General features: G+C 43.7%; 1 protein-coding gene across 1 annotated transcript in view; it reads right to left on the bottom strand.

Moving 5' to 3' along the window:
- Window positions 1–15,056, bottom strand: part of LOC102376036 (fibrocystin-like) — a gene marked incomplete at its 5' end in the record, with an annotated part of 317,838 nt that overhangs the window by 251,586 nt on the left and 51,196 nt on the right. Inside the window, one exon of the mRNA XM_025206503.1 lies at window positions 7,117–7,329. Within this exon, the coding sequence (XP_025062288.1) occupies window positions 7,117–7,329 (213 nt within the window). The remainder of the gene's footprint in view (window positions 1–7,116; window positions 7,330–15,056) is intronic.

Below are 15,056 nucleotides of genomic sequence, written 5' to 3'. Positions count from 1 at the left end.
GGGGGGGGGGGGCGGAGCCCTGGACCATATAAAAGGAGCTGCTTGCCCAGCATGAGGGGCAGATGCAGCAAGGGACTCAAGAAGAATGGGGCCAAGAAAAGCTGGGGAGCTCTCCCCCAGTGGGCAATGGGCCCAAGGCTCCTGAAGTTGCCACTGGAGGAGCCTTGGGAGTGGTACGAGACCACTCGGGCTGTTGACAGCGCACAGGGACAGTGCGTGGAGACCACTCAGGCCCATCATGGTGCACAGTTTGGTGCATGGAGCCCAGGCTTTGGGAGCTGCAAGCAGCGGCTTGAGCCTGCAACCCCGGAGGGTCAGGAGGCCACACGGTGCGCAGGGCAGCACACAAGGGAGTGGAGCCAGGGAGCAGCGGAGACTGCTTGGCTTATCCACCTGGCACAGAGCCTGAAGGGCCCAGCCTGTGCTAAAAGAGCCCTCAGTGCCAAGCCAGGGCATAGGGAAATAGCAGTGCTGCAGCATGAGGCCTAGCACCTAGGAGCCAGCAGTGGTGGTGTAGCAGCTGAGAGGAGCTGAGCCCTTGGTGCCCAGAGCGGGGTACAGGGTGGGGAGGAATCCAGCGGTGCTGGAGAGGCCTGGAGAGGTGCTCCAGCAGTGGAGACCCCATCAAGCTGCGCCCTGACCATTGCCACCTGAGAAAGTATGAGTCATTGGGCCCTTGGGTCCCACAGGGGAAAGACATTTGGGGCGGGCAAACCCAGAGAAGGGGCTGGGTAAGCAGCCTCATGCCTAGTCAAGGCCCTAAGGGGAGGGGCCCCTGGTGCTTCCTGGACACCCCCCAAGGGACCCACATTGGAAGGAGGACTATCTCTTGCCATGGGTCAGGGACTATGTTAAGGAATAGGTGTTATTAAGATTGTTCCTGTTTGCGCCTTATATTTTGTAATTGAAGTGTTGTATTGTGATGTTGTATTGTGTTGATGCTGCTGAAATTGTTTTATTGTGATGGGTAAATAGTGTTATTTAGTGTTTGACCTTGGTTATTGGTTAATGTTCACTGTGTAAATATATGTATATGATATTTAGTTTTATGATTATGTATATTATAACTCAATACATTGTATATAGTTAAGAACTTTGGGGCTTGGGCTAACTCGATAGAGGAAAGAGGGATCTGCTCAAAATTCTGGCATCCCTCTCACAGCACCCCCTCCTGCCTACCCATCCCATGCCTGGGGTGTACCCGGGTTACATAGACATTGGATTTATGACACATTACAACCTGCCTGACTTCTGATTCACCGAGTACCTGCCTGGAGCTTACCATTTGTATTCCTTCACAAATTTTCCCCAACCCTTTCCCAGGTCCTCTCCTATCTCTACCCATTGTCTTCTACCTATTTACATTTTCACAGATGTCTGGTCACACTTTTAGCTTCTCTTCTACCTCGGAGAACTCAGAACAACAGCAGCAGTCTCCCAATGCCTGGAGAAGGGTGTTTGGACCCAAAAGTTTGCAAGGACAGTTTTTCCAACTGTTTAGTTGGTCTAATAAAAGATATTCCAACCTTGCCTTGCCTTGATCCAGGCTCAGAACTTTTTTATCTTCACAGATTTTGGAGAACCCTCTTCCCCTCTTGGCCCAAAAAACTGGAAGTAAAACTAAAACTTTTCCCATTGGAAAAAAAAAGCCATTGCTTGGCTTTCATTTTTTGCTGTATGCTGTTCTTCTCCCTGATTTCCTGGTTGCAGTGGAAGCCAGAAGCAGAAGAAATCCTTTGATGAGACAGAGAGATGCAAGATGAACAATAGTTTCTCCACCTCTAAAACTTCCATCTGTTAGAAACCCACAAGGTCCAGCCATCTCCCCAGTGTGCTAAATTTGGGAGGAAGCACAGGCTCCACTGCAAGCAGTACTCAGGCAATGCCCATCCTGAAATCTCTTGTACATCTGATGTAAATAGCGTTAAGTCCTGGGTTTTACTATTCTTAGTTCGGTATAAAAATGAAGAGCATCTGATTGATCCCCCATCTTAAGACAGCATTTGATAGGAACAAAGAAAAGCTATGAAGAACAAACCTCTTCCATGTCACCACCTTTTACGGACGATCCCTATGTACTGCGTGATAGGATGTTCTAAAACATCAAGGACCTGTCGGAGACCTCATTGTTGTCCAATAACAAAACAATTGAATCTGCAAAGGAAGTAACTTGACAAATCTACACATGTGCTTTAATGTGCACTAGCTTATTTCAATGTACATTAAAGCATCACTAAAATAATGTGCTCTTTAGTTAATGCACATTAAAATAGGCTAATGCACATTTTCCTAGTACCTCACAATGGAGGTAGTAGATTTAATGTGCATTAACTAAAGCACATTAATGCATGTGTAGATGCACCCTCTGCTCCTATTACCTAATTACACATGCAGACTCTATCCCATTCTACTAGACACCGATCTATACAGTGATCTATGCATTCATGAGCTCCATGCTCAACTATTGCAATTCATTGTACCTAGGAATGTAGTTACAGATGCTGAAGGCATAGAGAGACATGATAATGAGAATGGGGGCGGTGGGGGGTTGGAAAGATTTAGCATGACTTACTTTAAGCAGAGTAATGGTTTAATTTGTATACTCTGCTCCATAAATGAAAGCTAAACCAGTGAAATTTCCCACCTGTTTCATTCAAGAGGAAATCATTGTGGTTTGGCTTCTGTTACTGCAGGATAAGAGCAGACAAATTAAACAGTTATAATGGATCAGCTGACATGCACTTAGGGACTGGTATGTCTCTGCAGTGCTGTAATTAGTATAACCAATTGCCAGTCCGCATCCTTAAGAAGATCCTGCCAGTACAGAAAGGCTGGACATGGGAGACAGTCTGCTAAGTAACATCAGCTTTCACTATGTATTTAACTCTCTGCTCCTGCTCCGCACTGACTAGAGAGATCAACTTAATATCTGTCCTGATGTTACAAGACTTCAGAGAATAATGAAGATGTTGACCCAAAGAGGCACATTTGGGAGTATAGGAGACCGAACTACCTTTGGATCTATGCCTAAACTGGTGACCTGCCATTAGAGGAGGCAAGGTTGATCAGGAACCTCCCTGCATTTACTTTGCCTGGTGATAGACAAATATGATACCTACATTTTAACCTCCATACTTGATTCACCAAGAGAAAATGGATGCAAAACATTCTTAAATCATCACTAATATGCCCCCTTTTGCATGTGTGTATACCACTAGACAACGAGGAGACGTTACAACACCTTTCAACTCTCTTGTGAAATATGAATTTTCATTTCCACCTAAGAGAAATTTTACAATTTTGCACTCTCCTTAGCCTGAAGAAGAGCACATGTGCCCAAAAGCTTGCAAATAAAGATTTTTTTTTGCAAGTATCTAGTTGGTCTAATAAAAGATATCACCTCGATCAAGAGTTCTGATTCCTTTTACCGTTAGACAAAACATAGTAAAACAGAAGGTCAAGTCTTTCTTATGCATACACATACACACAGCAGACAAAATCACCAGTTGCACAATTAATGAGTAATAGCTTTTCAATTATATCTTAGAAAGACATGTAAATCCCCAGTGGACATGTTAATGGGGGTTACATGTGCATAAGAGAGAACAAAGCATTGCATGTTGATCTGATTTCTAATGTTGGGTTGTAAACCATTTCCATGGGAATATTTTATTTGCATCCACAACAGGACTACTTGTTTGCCTGTGAAATTAGACTGTTGAATACCTTGCAGTAGAAAAAGGATTGGCTGGCTCCACTTGCAGCACAGCCACTTGATTTGCACCGCTTGCGAATGCTATCCTTTTTATCCCATCTTCTACTCTCTTAAAGGCTGAAAGCTTGCTCCAAGTCCACAGCATGGGTCCAAATCAATTTTGCTGGAAAGGACAAAGGTGCAAGCATAGCCAAGGCCACCAAGCTAGATTTCTCGTAGGAAACTTGTCAGGAGAGTTTCTCAGGGAATAAAGTGCAAACAGAGCCAGAGACAGTGATAAATTTCCCTTCTGAACAATCAATAAAACTCCCTCAATCCTGCTCAGGCTCTTACTGTGGACGCAAGGGCCATAATTACATTGTCAAAAACTCAAAATCACCCCAGCTGACTGCGACCCCCTTTAAAACTGACACATGATTGGCAGGCAGTTTACGGGTGGCGCACTCTGATTGGCAGGGGAGTTGGCAAAAGCCAAAGGCAACAGTGAAATTTCCCAATCTTCTGCGACCACCGGAGCACAGGACTGCCACTCACAGGGAATTCTGGGAAACCCTTCGTCATATTAACATATCAAAGAGAGCAGCTGACAGCGCTTACTAAACAATGTGAACTCAACCATAGCTGTGCAACATTTTCCAAACTTTCCAATCTGCAAAAGAAAAGAAATTAAATTGCACTCCATCCTGTCTTCGCCGAGACAGCTGAGAATTTAAAAGCTGCTTATTTAATGATTTTGATCTGTGATAACATTATATGGATATGTGTATGTGTGTGTGTATATATATATATATATATATATATATATAAAAAGAGATGGTTGACGTGCTCTCCAATTTGTTCTATGCCACAGGCCAGACTGGAGCTAAATTGGAACCAGAACAACGTATTTCTGTTTGATCTAAGCAGTATGAAGCCAGCAAGAGAATACACTCCTTCCGGTCTTATTTTCTAGCGGGCTTCCACTCTTTTAGTGCTAAATTGTGGATTACATGGTTTCAATGAAGCTTAATTGTAGCCATGCACTGGGTCCATACGTTACAAAGAGTTTATAAGTGAGTTTGTGGCAAGTCTGGATTTTGTGCATCAGTGATAAGAAATTGAAACTCAGAGTCGTTTCTGCTGATGGGCCACACCAACTTTACCTTCACCTTGCTCTGCACAGCAAATGCATTGTAGCCTCCTATCTATCCCCTCCTGCTGTCACCACAACTATAAAATTGTAAGAAACAATGAGTCTAAATATAAATAATGCCAAACACATGAGCTTTTGATACATTCAAACCACTTCCATTCAGTGGGACTACTTAAGACAAGCAGGTTTGCCTGGAAATTAGACAATAGCCAACCACGGAGGCAATCACTATCACTGTTTTGTGATCGCAATGCTGTGAAGCAATCAGAATTTAGCCCTTAGATTGCAAATTCTTACTTGTTTTTGGCTTGAAAGTAGCACCACTAAGAATTATATCATTGTATAAATATTAAAGCACAATAAATGAAAAGAGGAAGGCCAGAGCAGGAGGTGGGATTCTACCTAGGGCCTCTGAAAATTAATTTAATTTCTTGTTCTATAAGGATCCTGCCGAGATCTTGGGGAAATAATTTCTCCTTAGCTGGTATAGTATGTTGTGCTATCAGGGGAGTTAGGCCAATAACCCCAGTACCAAAACCCAAGAAAAAAGGAGCCACGTGTTAAGTAGCAGTACAGAAGGCCCCTAGAAGACAGTCCTTGCTCAGTCAGGCAAGGAGATTAATTTCCTCATTCCTATCAATCACTGATCTTAGACAGATTTTCAGACAAGAACAAGTTCAGGTCCCTGTCTGAAAAAGTCTACAGCCAAGAGTCAAATCCAGATAGTTTTATACAGTCAAAATTGAGGCCTGAGAAAAAGCAGAGCCACTGGCACAGCTGTTTGGGCACTCTTGGTGCTCAGCTCAGGTCCCAGAGGACTGGAAAAGGGCCAATGTGGTCCCTATTTTCAAGAAGGGGAGGAAGGAGGATCCAAGTAACTATAGACCGGTTAGTCCCACCTCTATCCTCGGGAAAACCTTTGAAAAAATTATTAAGGATCACATTTATGGGAGTCCAGTGGGGAAAGCAATGCTAAAGGGCAACCAGCATGGATTCATAGCAGGTAGATCCTGCCTGATAACCTTGTTTCTTTTTATGACTAGGTCACAAAATGCTTAGACGCAGGAATCGAGGTAGATGTCATCTACTTGGATTTTAAGAAGGCCTTTCATACAGTATCTTATCTTATTCATACAGATAAACTGAGCGGCTGTCACATAGATCATTACACCGTCAGGTGGGTGGCAAATTGGCTTAGGGGCTGCACCCAGAGAGTGGTGGTGGATGGGTTGGCATCGACCTAGAAAGATTTGGGCAGTGGCGTCCCTGTTCAATGTCTTCATCAGTGACTTGGATGAGGGTGTGGAAAGCACTCTGTCCAAATTCGAAGATGATATCAAATTATGGGATAAAGTTAACACACTAGAGGGTAGCGAATGAATCCAGGCAGATCTGGACAGGTTGGAAAAATGGGCAGAACAGAATAAGATGCAGTTCAATAAGGACAAGTGCAAGGTGCTGCACCTAGGAAGAAGGAATCACCAACACACTGGGCTAGGGAAGGACATTCTCAGCAGCACAGCAGTGGAAAGGATTTTGGGGTCACTGCTGACTCCAAGATGAACATGAGTCATCAATGTGATGAAGTGATCAATAAAGCTAACCGCACTTTATCATGCATTAGGAGGTGCATGACAAACAGGTCCAAGGAGGTGGTACTTCCCTTTTATGCGTGATCAAAGGCTACCCTGCCACTGGTTGCTCTAAGGTATTTCTCTGATAAGACTGTACCCTGTACCCTATTCCAATCCTACTCCTTGTAACCAATAAAGTCCTCCTCTGTACCTAGCATGGGAAACTTATTGGGAGAGGATCTAGATTATGCCTTGGGGTCCCCTTGGTTTGGCTGACTAACGGACCACCATTTGTGCTTCAGACTGAGGGAAGCACCCCAAGTTCTTGCAGTGGGTCAAGTACCCCTCAAGGACTACTAGGGATGTGTTTCCCATGGGGCACAGGGCCAAAATCAGTCCAGACCCTGGGTGGTGGCAGGCTTGCAGGTGTGCTCCAGGAAGGGGGTCAGCCAGATGTGAGGCACCCCCAGGGAGGGATCAGGAGCCTGGAAGGTGGTCAGAAGCAGTGAGGCGGGTGGCTCAGTGCAGGAGCACCCCGTACTGTCCCACCACACCATCTATTATATTAGCCACTGACATGGACTAAAGCACTTAAGTGTGATCCTTTTCCATGCTGCTTTCCAACATTCTTTAGAGACACAAACAAAGCTATTCCTTTTTTTAGACAAAGCACCATTGTACATTCATCAACTCACCGTGTATAGAAAGGGTCCCATTCCTTACTGCCAGAAATTTGGCCCCAAACGGAAAGAAGGTTGGGGTATGAAGGCTTCCATAGAGATGGATATGTGCTTTGCAACAGAAAGGTGCATTTGGAGATCCCACCTGGAGTTTTCCACCATCAGATACCAGAATGTAATGAGCATGGAGTCCTACAGGGCCAGGCCCACCAAACAGGAGCTTGCCACCTACAATGCAACAGAAAATCAATATGCAACTGTCATTCCTAGAGATATTTGATATTTCATATTCAAAGAAACTTCACACAATGGATCTAGATGGATGACATTGGTTACAGTAGGGGACCAGAGCCTTAGACAATTCTCAGCACTACCACAGACTTTCACCGGGGACTCAAGCAAGTACACAGACTGGGATTTGCAAAAACAGATAAGTACTTAGGGCTCTCCCTAAATTTTAATCAGAGTGGGGTGCCCAACCCCTTTGACAAGCCCAACCTTAACCTCTCAGTGTCTCTTCTCTCTAACTGTAAGATAAGGGTGATATTTCTTCCTGGGTATGAATTACCTCTTTAGACTGTAAATGCATTGGGACAGAGAAAAAGAGCTATGGAAGACAGGAGGCGTATCTACACATGTAATTAATGCGGCTGAATGAACTACGTGCGGAGCTAATTAGTCAGCTCCACAGTAGGCGTCTCAATGTAAACATACCCAGGAGCTAGCAAACTGAACAGCATCAGAGGTCACTGGCACCCAGTACTTTCACTTTGATGGCAGCTGGCACTGGATGCATTAGCTATTATAAAAGGACCTTTGTTGTTACCAGAATAACCATCTAATCATTCTTTGAACCTTCCTAAATCCTTGGCCTCAGTGACATCCTGTGGTAATTGGTTCCACCACTCAATTATACATTGTTGGACAAGGCATTTCTCCATTTTGAATTTGCTGCCTTTCTGTTGAATGTCCATGTTGGTGTTGTGTTATATGAACAGATGGGCTGCTGCAACATTTACCTTCTCTGTAGCACTTGATTGTTTATTCCCCCTCTTAAGTCATCTCTCCTTTCAGGGAAACAGCCCTTCACTTTTCTGTCCCCCTTCATATGCCCCAAAGCATTCTCTATTTTTAAGGGGTAGCAATCAAGGTTCAAGTCAGTCCATAACTATTGGAAATTGGGAGGAGACCTCTGTAAGGGCTGGAGCGCTCCACATTTACCTACTATGGAAGTTCTTGTTCCTTACTTTCCTGCAGTTTAAAATAGCACATCCTGCCATTTCAGTACAGAGGTAAAACAAGTATGTCTATGAGTTTAAAACGAGGGGGTGGAAATCACGGCAGACAAAGTGTGCCCTGTACAGCCTGAGATTTTTGGCAGGAGATCAGGGGGCTACTAAGGGTTGGACATTATTGTCTACTTAAAATTAAAGAGAAAAGACAAACCATTTAAATTAATTACTAAAATATGAGACTAGCCTTTAACCTTTGCCTCTGTTTAGCAAGCCCGGCTCAGTGATCTACTGCCAGTATTTTACCAAGGGCTACCCACAAATTTTTCTCCTCCTAGACTATGTTAAATTCCACATACTTGGAGCAGGTGTATTTACTCAGAGCGGGTCTAACAGACTGCCAAAGCTAGTTCTTTATTCCCCCATTTATAGCCACTTGAAGTCAGTGGGACGTCTCAGCATGCAGGATTTTGCAAGCAGGCTAGTGACCCAAAGCATTTTCCCATACCGGTCGCAAATATATTCCAGTTAAGCTCACTTAGCTGGAAACAGTCTTTCTTTGTTCTCACCAACCATACTGAATACATATTGATAGTGCAGCATAGAGTCAAACTTCTCTGGTTCAAAACTGAGACGTCTTCTCTACATGCATTTAAATCAGACTGAAATCAGGTGTATTCCAAATGCAAAACATTTGATATTCAGAAACAGATAGGATTCAGAGGGATGCGGACAACCTTGAGAGGGATCAGAGGAGGGCTACTCGTATGGCTGAGGGCCTGCAGGTAAAACCCTATGAAGACGGACTGAGGGACCTGAATCTCTTCAACCTCTGCAAGAGAAGGCTGAGAGGTGATCTTGTGACTGCCTACGAACTCATTGGGGGGGAGGGGGTCAGCAGGGAATAGGGGATACTCTGTTTACCGGGACACCCCTTGGGATTACCGGAAATAATAGCCACAAACTGAAGGAGAATAGATTTAGATTGGACATATGGAAGACATTCTTTATGGTGAGGGCTGCCAAAATCTGGAATGGGCTTCCAAGGGAGGTGGTGCTTTCCCCTACCTTGGAGGTGTTCAAGAGGAGATTAGACAGGCATCTGGCTGGGGTTACTTGACCCCAGCGCTCTTTCCTGCCTGGAGCGGGGGGTCGGACCCAATAATCTACAAAGTCCCTTCTGACTCTAAAAATCTATGAAATCTATTCATGGTAGAGTTTAAAGACAGAAGGCACAACTGAATCACCTCACACTGGACTTGGCATTTGTAAGAGTGATTGAATTGGTGGGTTCCCATGTATTAAGCCAAATCATTTGTGTTTAAAACGTGCCTTAAAGTAAGGTACACAGTCCTCAAAGATGTGTCAGCCCCTTTCCTTATAGCTGGCTCCAAAGTTTTATCAGCCTCATGGTTAAAAATGGGTATCATCTGATTTGAATTTGTCTGGCAGCAGCTTCCAGTCATTGGTTTGTGGTTCATCCTTTCCCAATGAGGTGGAAGAGCCCTCTAGAACCCAGTGCATTGTCCTTGTGAAGGTACCTGCATCTGCTAATCAATTAGATTTTATTTTTTTTTCCCTTTTAATTAGCTAAACAGATTGAGCTCTTGAAGTTTTTCACTGTTGGGCTTTTTCTCCTAGCCTGCCTGGTTGTTTTCTGCAACTTTTTCAGTCTTCAAATTCTGTTTTTAAAATACTGAACTGGGCACATCAATTCCACGCCTCACACAAAAGATGAGTTCTGTATATTTATGCACTCCTCTCCTGCTTAGACATTCAAGGATTAAGACATTGGGCTGGAAGAGACCTCCACAGGTCATCTAGTCCAACCTCCTCCCTGAGGCAGGATCATCCCTATCCAAACCATCCTATACAGTCCACAATCTAAACTCTACATCAGAGTGAATTAGTTTGTTCTGTCATGTGATTGTATGGGGAGCTCAGGCTGAGTTGCTTGTAGCCAATGACCCTTCACTCTGTTTCAGTATAATACATCCACACCATCAATATGACCTGCATTCCTTGTTTCAAGGGGCATACCTTTACAGGGCTATACAAGAGACCTTTACCATTCGTGGGAGATGTGTTTCAGCGATCCTCACAAATGGGGAAATCCATGAATACTGTACTGCATTGAAAACTTATTTGGGCTTGTAACCCTTTTCCTCAATGATTTTAAGCTGCAGGGGACAATCCCGCGCTAGTTCATGGTCTGCTGATGCCGATTCCCCTATCAACTTCACATTATGTAGACTGTGCCTCCTTTTAAATTTCTTGAACCACCCCTTACTTGCAAAGTGCAGTAACAAAGTGTTATCACGCTGCGCGGGGAGAGACTGTGGGTTGGTGAGGCACACCGCGAATATTCAAAATCGCAAATCCACGAATAGCGAGGGTTTCCTGTATTAAAATGCGTTTTTGTTTAAAGTGCCCAGCTGACAAAGCAATTCAAATCACACTGTAGAGGTACCTTGTCCTCATTGTTATTGAGCATCCTACCAAACTGATTTTCTCTTTAATTTAACATCGTGGATAAACATGGTAAATAACATCCAACTTAGTCCTACTCTTTGCAGACTCATTAGAAATCACTCCATGTGATGATGGCTTCTTGGTGAAGTATGTCATCTACCCAGTTCATACATCCATTTCATGTGTGATTTGTTGATAAGATGTAGTGCTATTTGGTTTTTAATCCAGAATGCCATTTGGTACAGAGTCGTTCACCTTACAAAAGTCTAATTTAAGCCTAGAAAGATTTAAGGAAGGATATTTGTGCCCAAAAGCTTGTCTAATATCTCTCCCAACTATGCAACTGGCCCAATAAAAGATATCACCAAAAAACTCTTGCTCTTCCATATTTCCTGGCCCATCGCTGCTACACAAACACTACAGCCCTACTAATTTAATCCTATGCAGTTATCCTCATAAGACAAACTAGCAATCAGCTCAAAGAATTAAATCAGAAGTGTATGATAAGATATATATTCCATAAAACTACACTGACCGTTTTTAATGATATTCCTATGTTCTTATTGTTTAATAATTAAATATTCTATTGGATTTTCCATTATTTTCTTGAAGATTAGTTTCAGATTCATTGGTCATTACTTATAGAGTCCATTCCCCTACTCCTTTCTGAATATTGGCACAAAGGGCATGTCTACACGTGCATTTAAGTGCAACTAAATTTAATGAAGTGATTTTTCTCAGGTGTTTACACATGCAGGGTCATGGAACTAAAGTTAGTGCACTTGGCTCTAGGCCCTGCCATGTGCCCCTAGTGACAGTGCAGACCTGGCACTAAAGTTAGTGCCAGGTTGCATTAGTGTACTTTAACTGTGACTAAATTTGATATCTGCATTTGCAGTAATCAAATATAGACATAATTAGTCTCATTTTGTCATTTTTAACATGTATCAAGGGCACACACGTGTAGACGTGTGCCCATGATGCACATTAAATTAGGCTAATGTGCATTAACACATCTCAAACAGTAACATTTTTCTAGCCTTCATAAATCTCCTTGAATTTTCAAGATGGTTAAAAATTAATATCAGCCCACCAGACATCTACTCAGCCAACTCTTCAAGGAATTTTGCGTGAAAATAATCCAGACCAGCTAATTTAAAGACACACATCCCTTCATCTACACCTAGCTGAAATTTAGCATCCTAATCTCTTTAGCTTCCTTCCTTTATCATTTTTTTTCACACTTCATGACTTCAAATGTGTGTTGATTGCCAAGAAGTGAACCCAGGTCTCCCCAGCCCAGGGAAATATCCTCTACTTTGGGCTAAAGAAACACACGCCCTACTGTTTGCTCCCCTCTTGCACTCTTGACTGCCCAATAACCCAGCTATAACAAGACAGCAAGAAGAAGGCCTCACCCAAACTAGTCCATGCCTGGCAGTATGTGAGCTTTTATATATGCTTAGGGTGAAGAAGGTCTGTAACTCAGGCTTTAAGCTTCCCAGGTGAGTGGTAGAGTGACAAGGCTATTGAGCAAAAGGTGAACACCATAACTGTGATCTCTGCCAGCATGTTTTATAATGTCCTGCATGCATGCTGCAACATCAAACAATCACTAGCCATGCTCTGGGACTCCCTAAGAAATCAGGAACTTAAACAGACTTTACACACTTACAGTATTGAACTGGATTATAACAAAGCTTAGGCAGGAAATGGCCAATATCACCATTAGTTATTTAGGGAACACTGAATCTGGGTCTCCTTAGGCATGTCCAGTCTGTGTCTTTTTGTTTATCCTGTATTCCTCCTACTACATAAGTGGTCAAGAAGAGTTTGAGAATTGCTCCTAGATAGAGAGGGTGATGCCTAGTTCTTGCATTTCCCAGCACCTAAGCACACGAACAAATGTTAGCAATCTACCATGCACGGCAGCACAAAGACTTGCAAAATCAAGGCAACCACAGCGATGAGAATCTACTACAACACTGGGTCTTCCCTGTAAGGCAACTGCCTGGCCCTCAAGTTAGAAGTGTTGAAATGGCACCCACAGTTGAGCAATCAGTCAGTGCAGATCATATGCACTGCCACATCATATCATACAAGCCTAATCCCTGGGTATTTTTTAAACTACTGAACCTGTCCATTTCCCACAGTGATATCACCAGAAGCTCAGCACTTCTGAAAACCAAGAATAGAGTCGAGAACCTGCTGGGAATTGAAAAAATGACAGCTTAATAAAAAAAAGAGAGAGAGAGAAAAGACTGGCAAAGATTCAAACTCAGTCATTTAACTGGTCCAATTATAAAATAAACTATATCCAAACTTACAAGCATTTATGTCCAATGTTTATATGTTCACCCTAATCACCAGCTCTCTGTAGCTACCCTCTTTGGACTTTACAGTCTCAGAATAAATACACAACTGCTGCTTTGAAAGACTTTAAAATAAAAAGCTTCACTTCCTTCTTTTAGAGCACTTGACCCCTTTTCTGAAAGCAGAAAACGAGAATCTCTCTCAATGGAGCCTTCGGCGGTGACCCTTAAATTGTTTGTTATGAATGCACAAGGAAGCGAGGAACGCCCTACAAGTGACCTTGGGGTAATTTTATAAAAATCAATCAACTGTTGTTATGATGGCCTCCCCACCAATCCAAATAAATACAATTAAACCCATAATCACTTCTGTACAGTAACATTCAGACCAACCCTCTCTCTTTCAGGTTGGGGGGAAGGGAAGTAAATCTTTTGAGGCTATTTGATGTTTTTGTGAGAACATCAAAACCATCACTTCTCTCAATTAACCTAGCAATTAGCCTCTACCTCCAGGCCCAGAAAGAAGTTTCTTTTCTTGCCCTCCTTTAAAAAAAAACAAAAATCACAGCATTTGAAGGACCTCCTCTTTTCCCAGAGGGGGAGAAAGAAATACCAGAAGAAAATATGGAAAGTTAAGAAAACAGACTAAAAAAATGAGGTGAGGGCCCCACACTTTTCCATTTGGACCACCTACCACATCAAAATAATGATGAAAGGAGGAAGAAATGCAGTACATGAGTACCTACTTCACCAAATGATGAAGAGCTTGGTTGCACATAGAGGACATTTCTGCTCTGAAGTCTCATGTGAAACAGAGGAGAACAAGACCAAAAGCAGAGGAGGAAATGCAACAGAGTGTCATTTCAATGTAGAGTGTCTCTGAACGGAATATAAGCATTGCTGAACTGGGCTAATTACATGATCCACACCGGGTGCATCTACATGAGATGCTAAAAGTGCAAGAGATTCATTCTACTGCACATTAGGACGTCATGGTGAAAGCCATGCTAATGCACTAATGTGCAGTAGAATTAATCTACTGCGCATTAGCATCACTTAAAAGACATGTACCAGTGCTACTGCACAGTAGTGCTGAGTACTGTGCACTAGGCCTGTGCAAAGCAGAAAGTATTTGCTTCGGATACGGATTCGGTGGAACAGATTCAATTCGCTGAGGTCCGGCTTGAGCTGACAGCTCCAGGAGAAGCTGCAGGGAATGATTGGGAGCTAGGGGAATGATTGGGGAGCTGGGGAAAAGCCCCTGTTCATTCCCCCAGCCCCCAATAATTCCTCCCAGCCCCCACGGCTTCTCCCCAGGCTGCCAGCTCAAGCCGCGGCTCCTCTGGCTGCTCCCCCCCGCCAGTGGGGCAAGGAAGGCAGTGCTGGCAGCCCTTGGAGAAGCTGCGGAGAATGATTGGGGGCTGGGGGATCAAACTGGGTGAAATGATCAGGGGCTGAGGGAACAAACAGGGGCTTCCCCCCAGTTCCCAATTCGATCCCCCAGCTCCTCAATCATTCCCCCCAGCTCTCCTCCCCCCAGCTTCCCCCAAAGCTGTCAGCACTGCCTGCCTCACCCTGGTGGGGGGCAGCCAGAGCCAGAGGAGCCATGGCTTCTCCCAGGGCTGCTGGCTCAATATTGACTTAACCTTGAAGGCCGCCTAAACTGAAGGAGTCACTCTATGTCCCACAGCATATGTTATCCTCCCTTTGTGACCACTCCCAACACACATTTAGGTCCCAATAAAGACAACACTTATGTATATGAATAGTCCCACTGAAGTCAATGGGAGTACCTAGTGTGCTTAAAAGTTAAGCGTGCGTTCAAGTGCTTTGCTGGATTGGGGCCTTCATCCAACTCTCAGAGGAAAACATGCAGCTGCTTGAATATTCTCTGTTACAAACCAGCTCCCAAGACTGAGGCCCATGTTTCTTGGCTCTT

This window comes from Alligator sinensis, unplaced genomic scaffold (genome assembly GCF_000455745.1).
Source record: "Alligator sinensis unplaced genomic scaffold, ASM45574v1 scaffold293_1, whole genome shotgun sequence".
Classification (NCBI taxonomy): Eukaryota; Metazoa; Chordata; order Crocodylia; family Alligatoridae; genus Alligator; species Alligator sinensis.
Note: the sequence above shows the minus strand (reverse complement) of the source record. Positions and strands in the feature narration are given on the sequence as shown.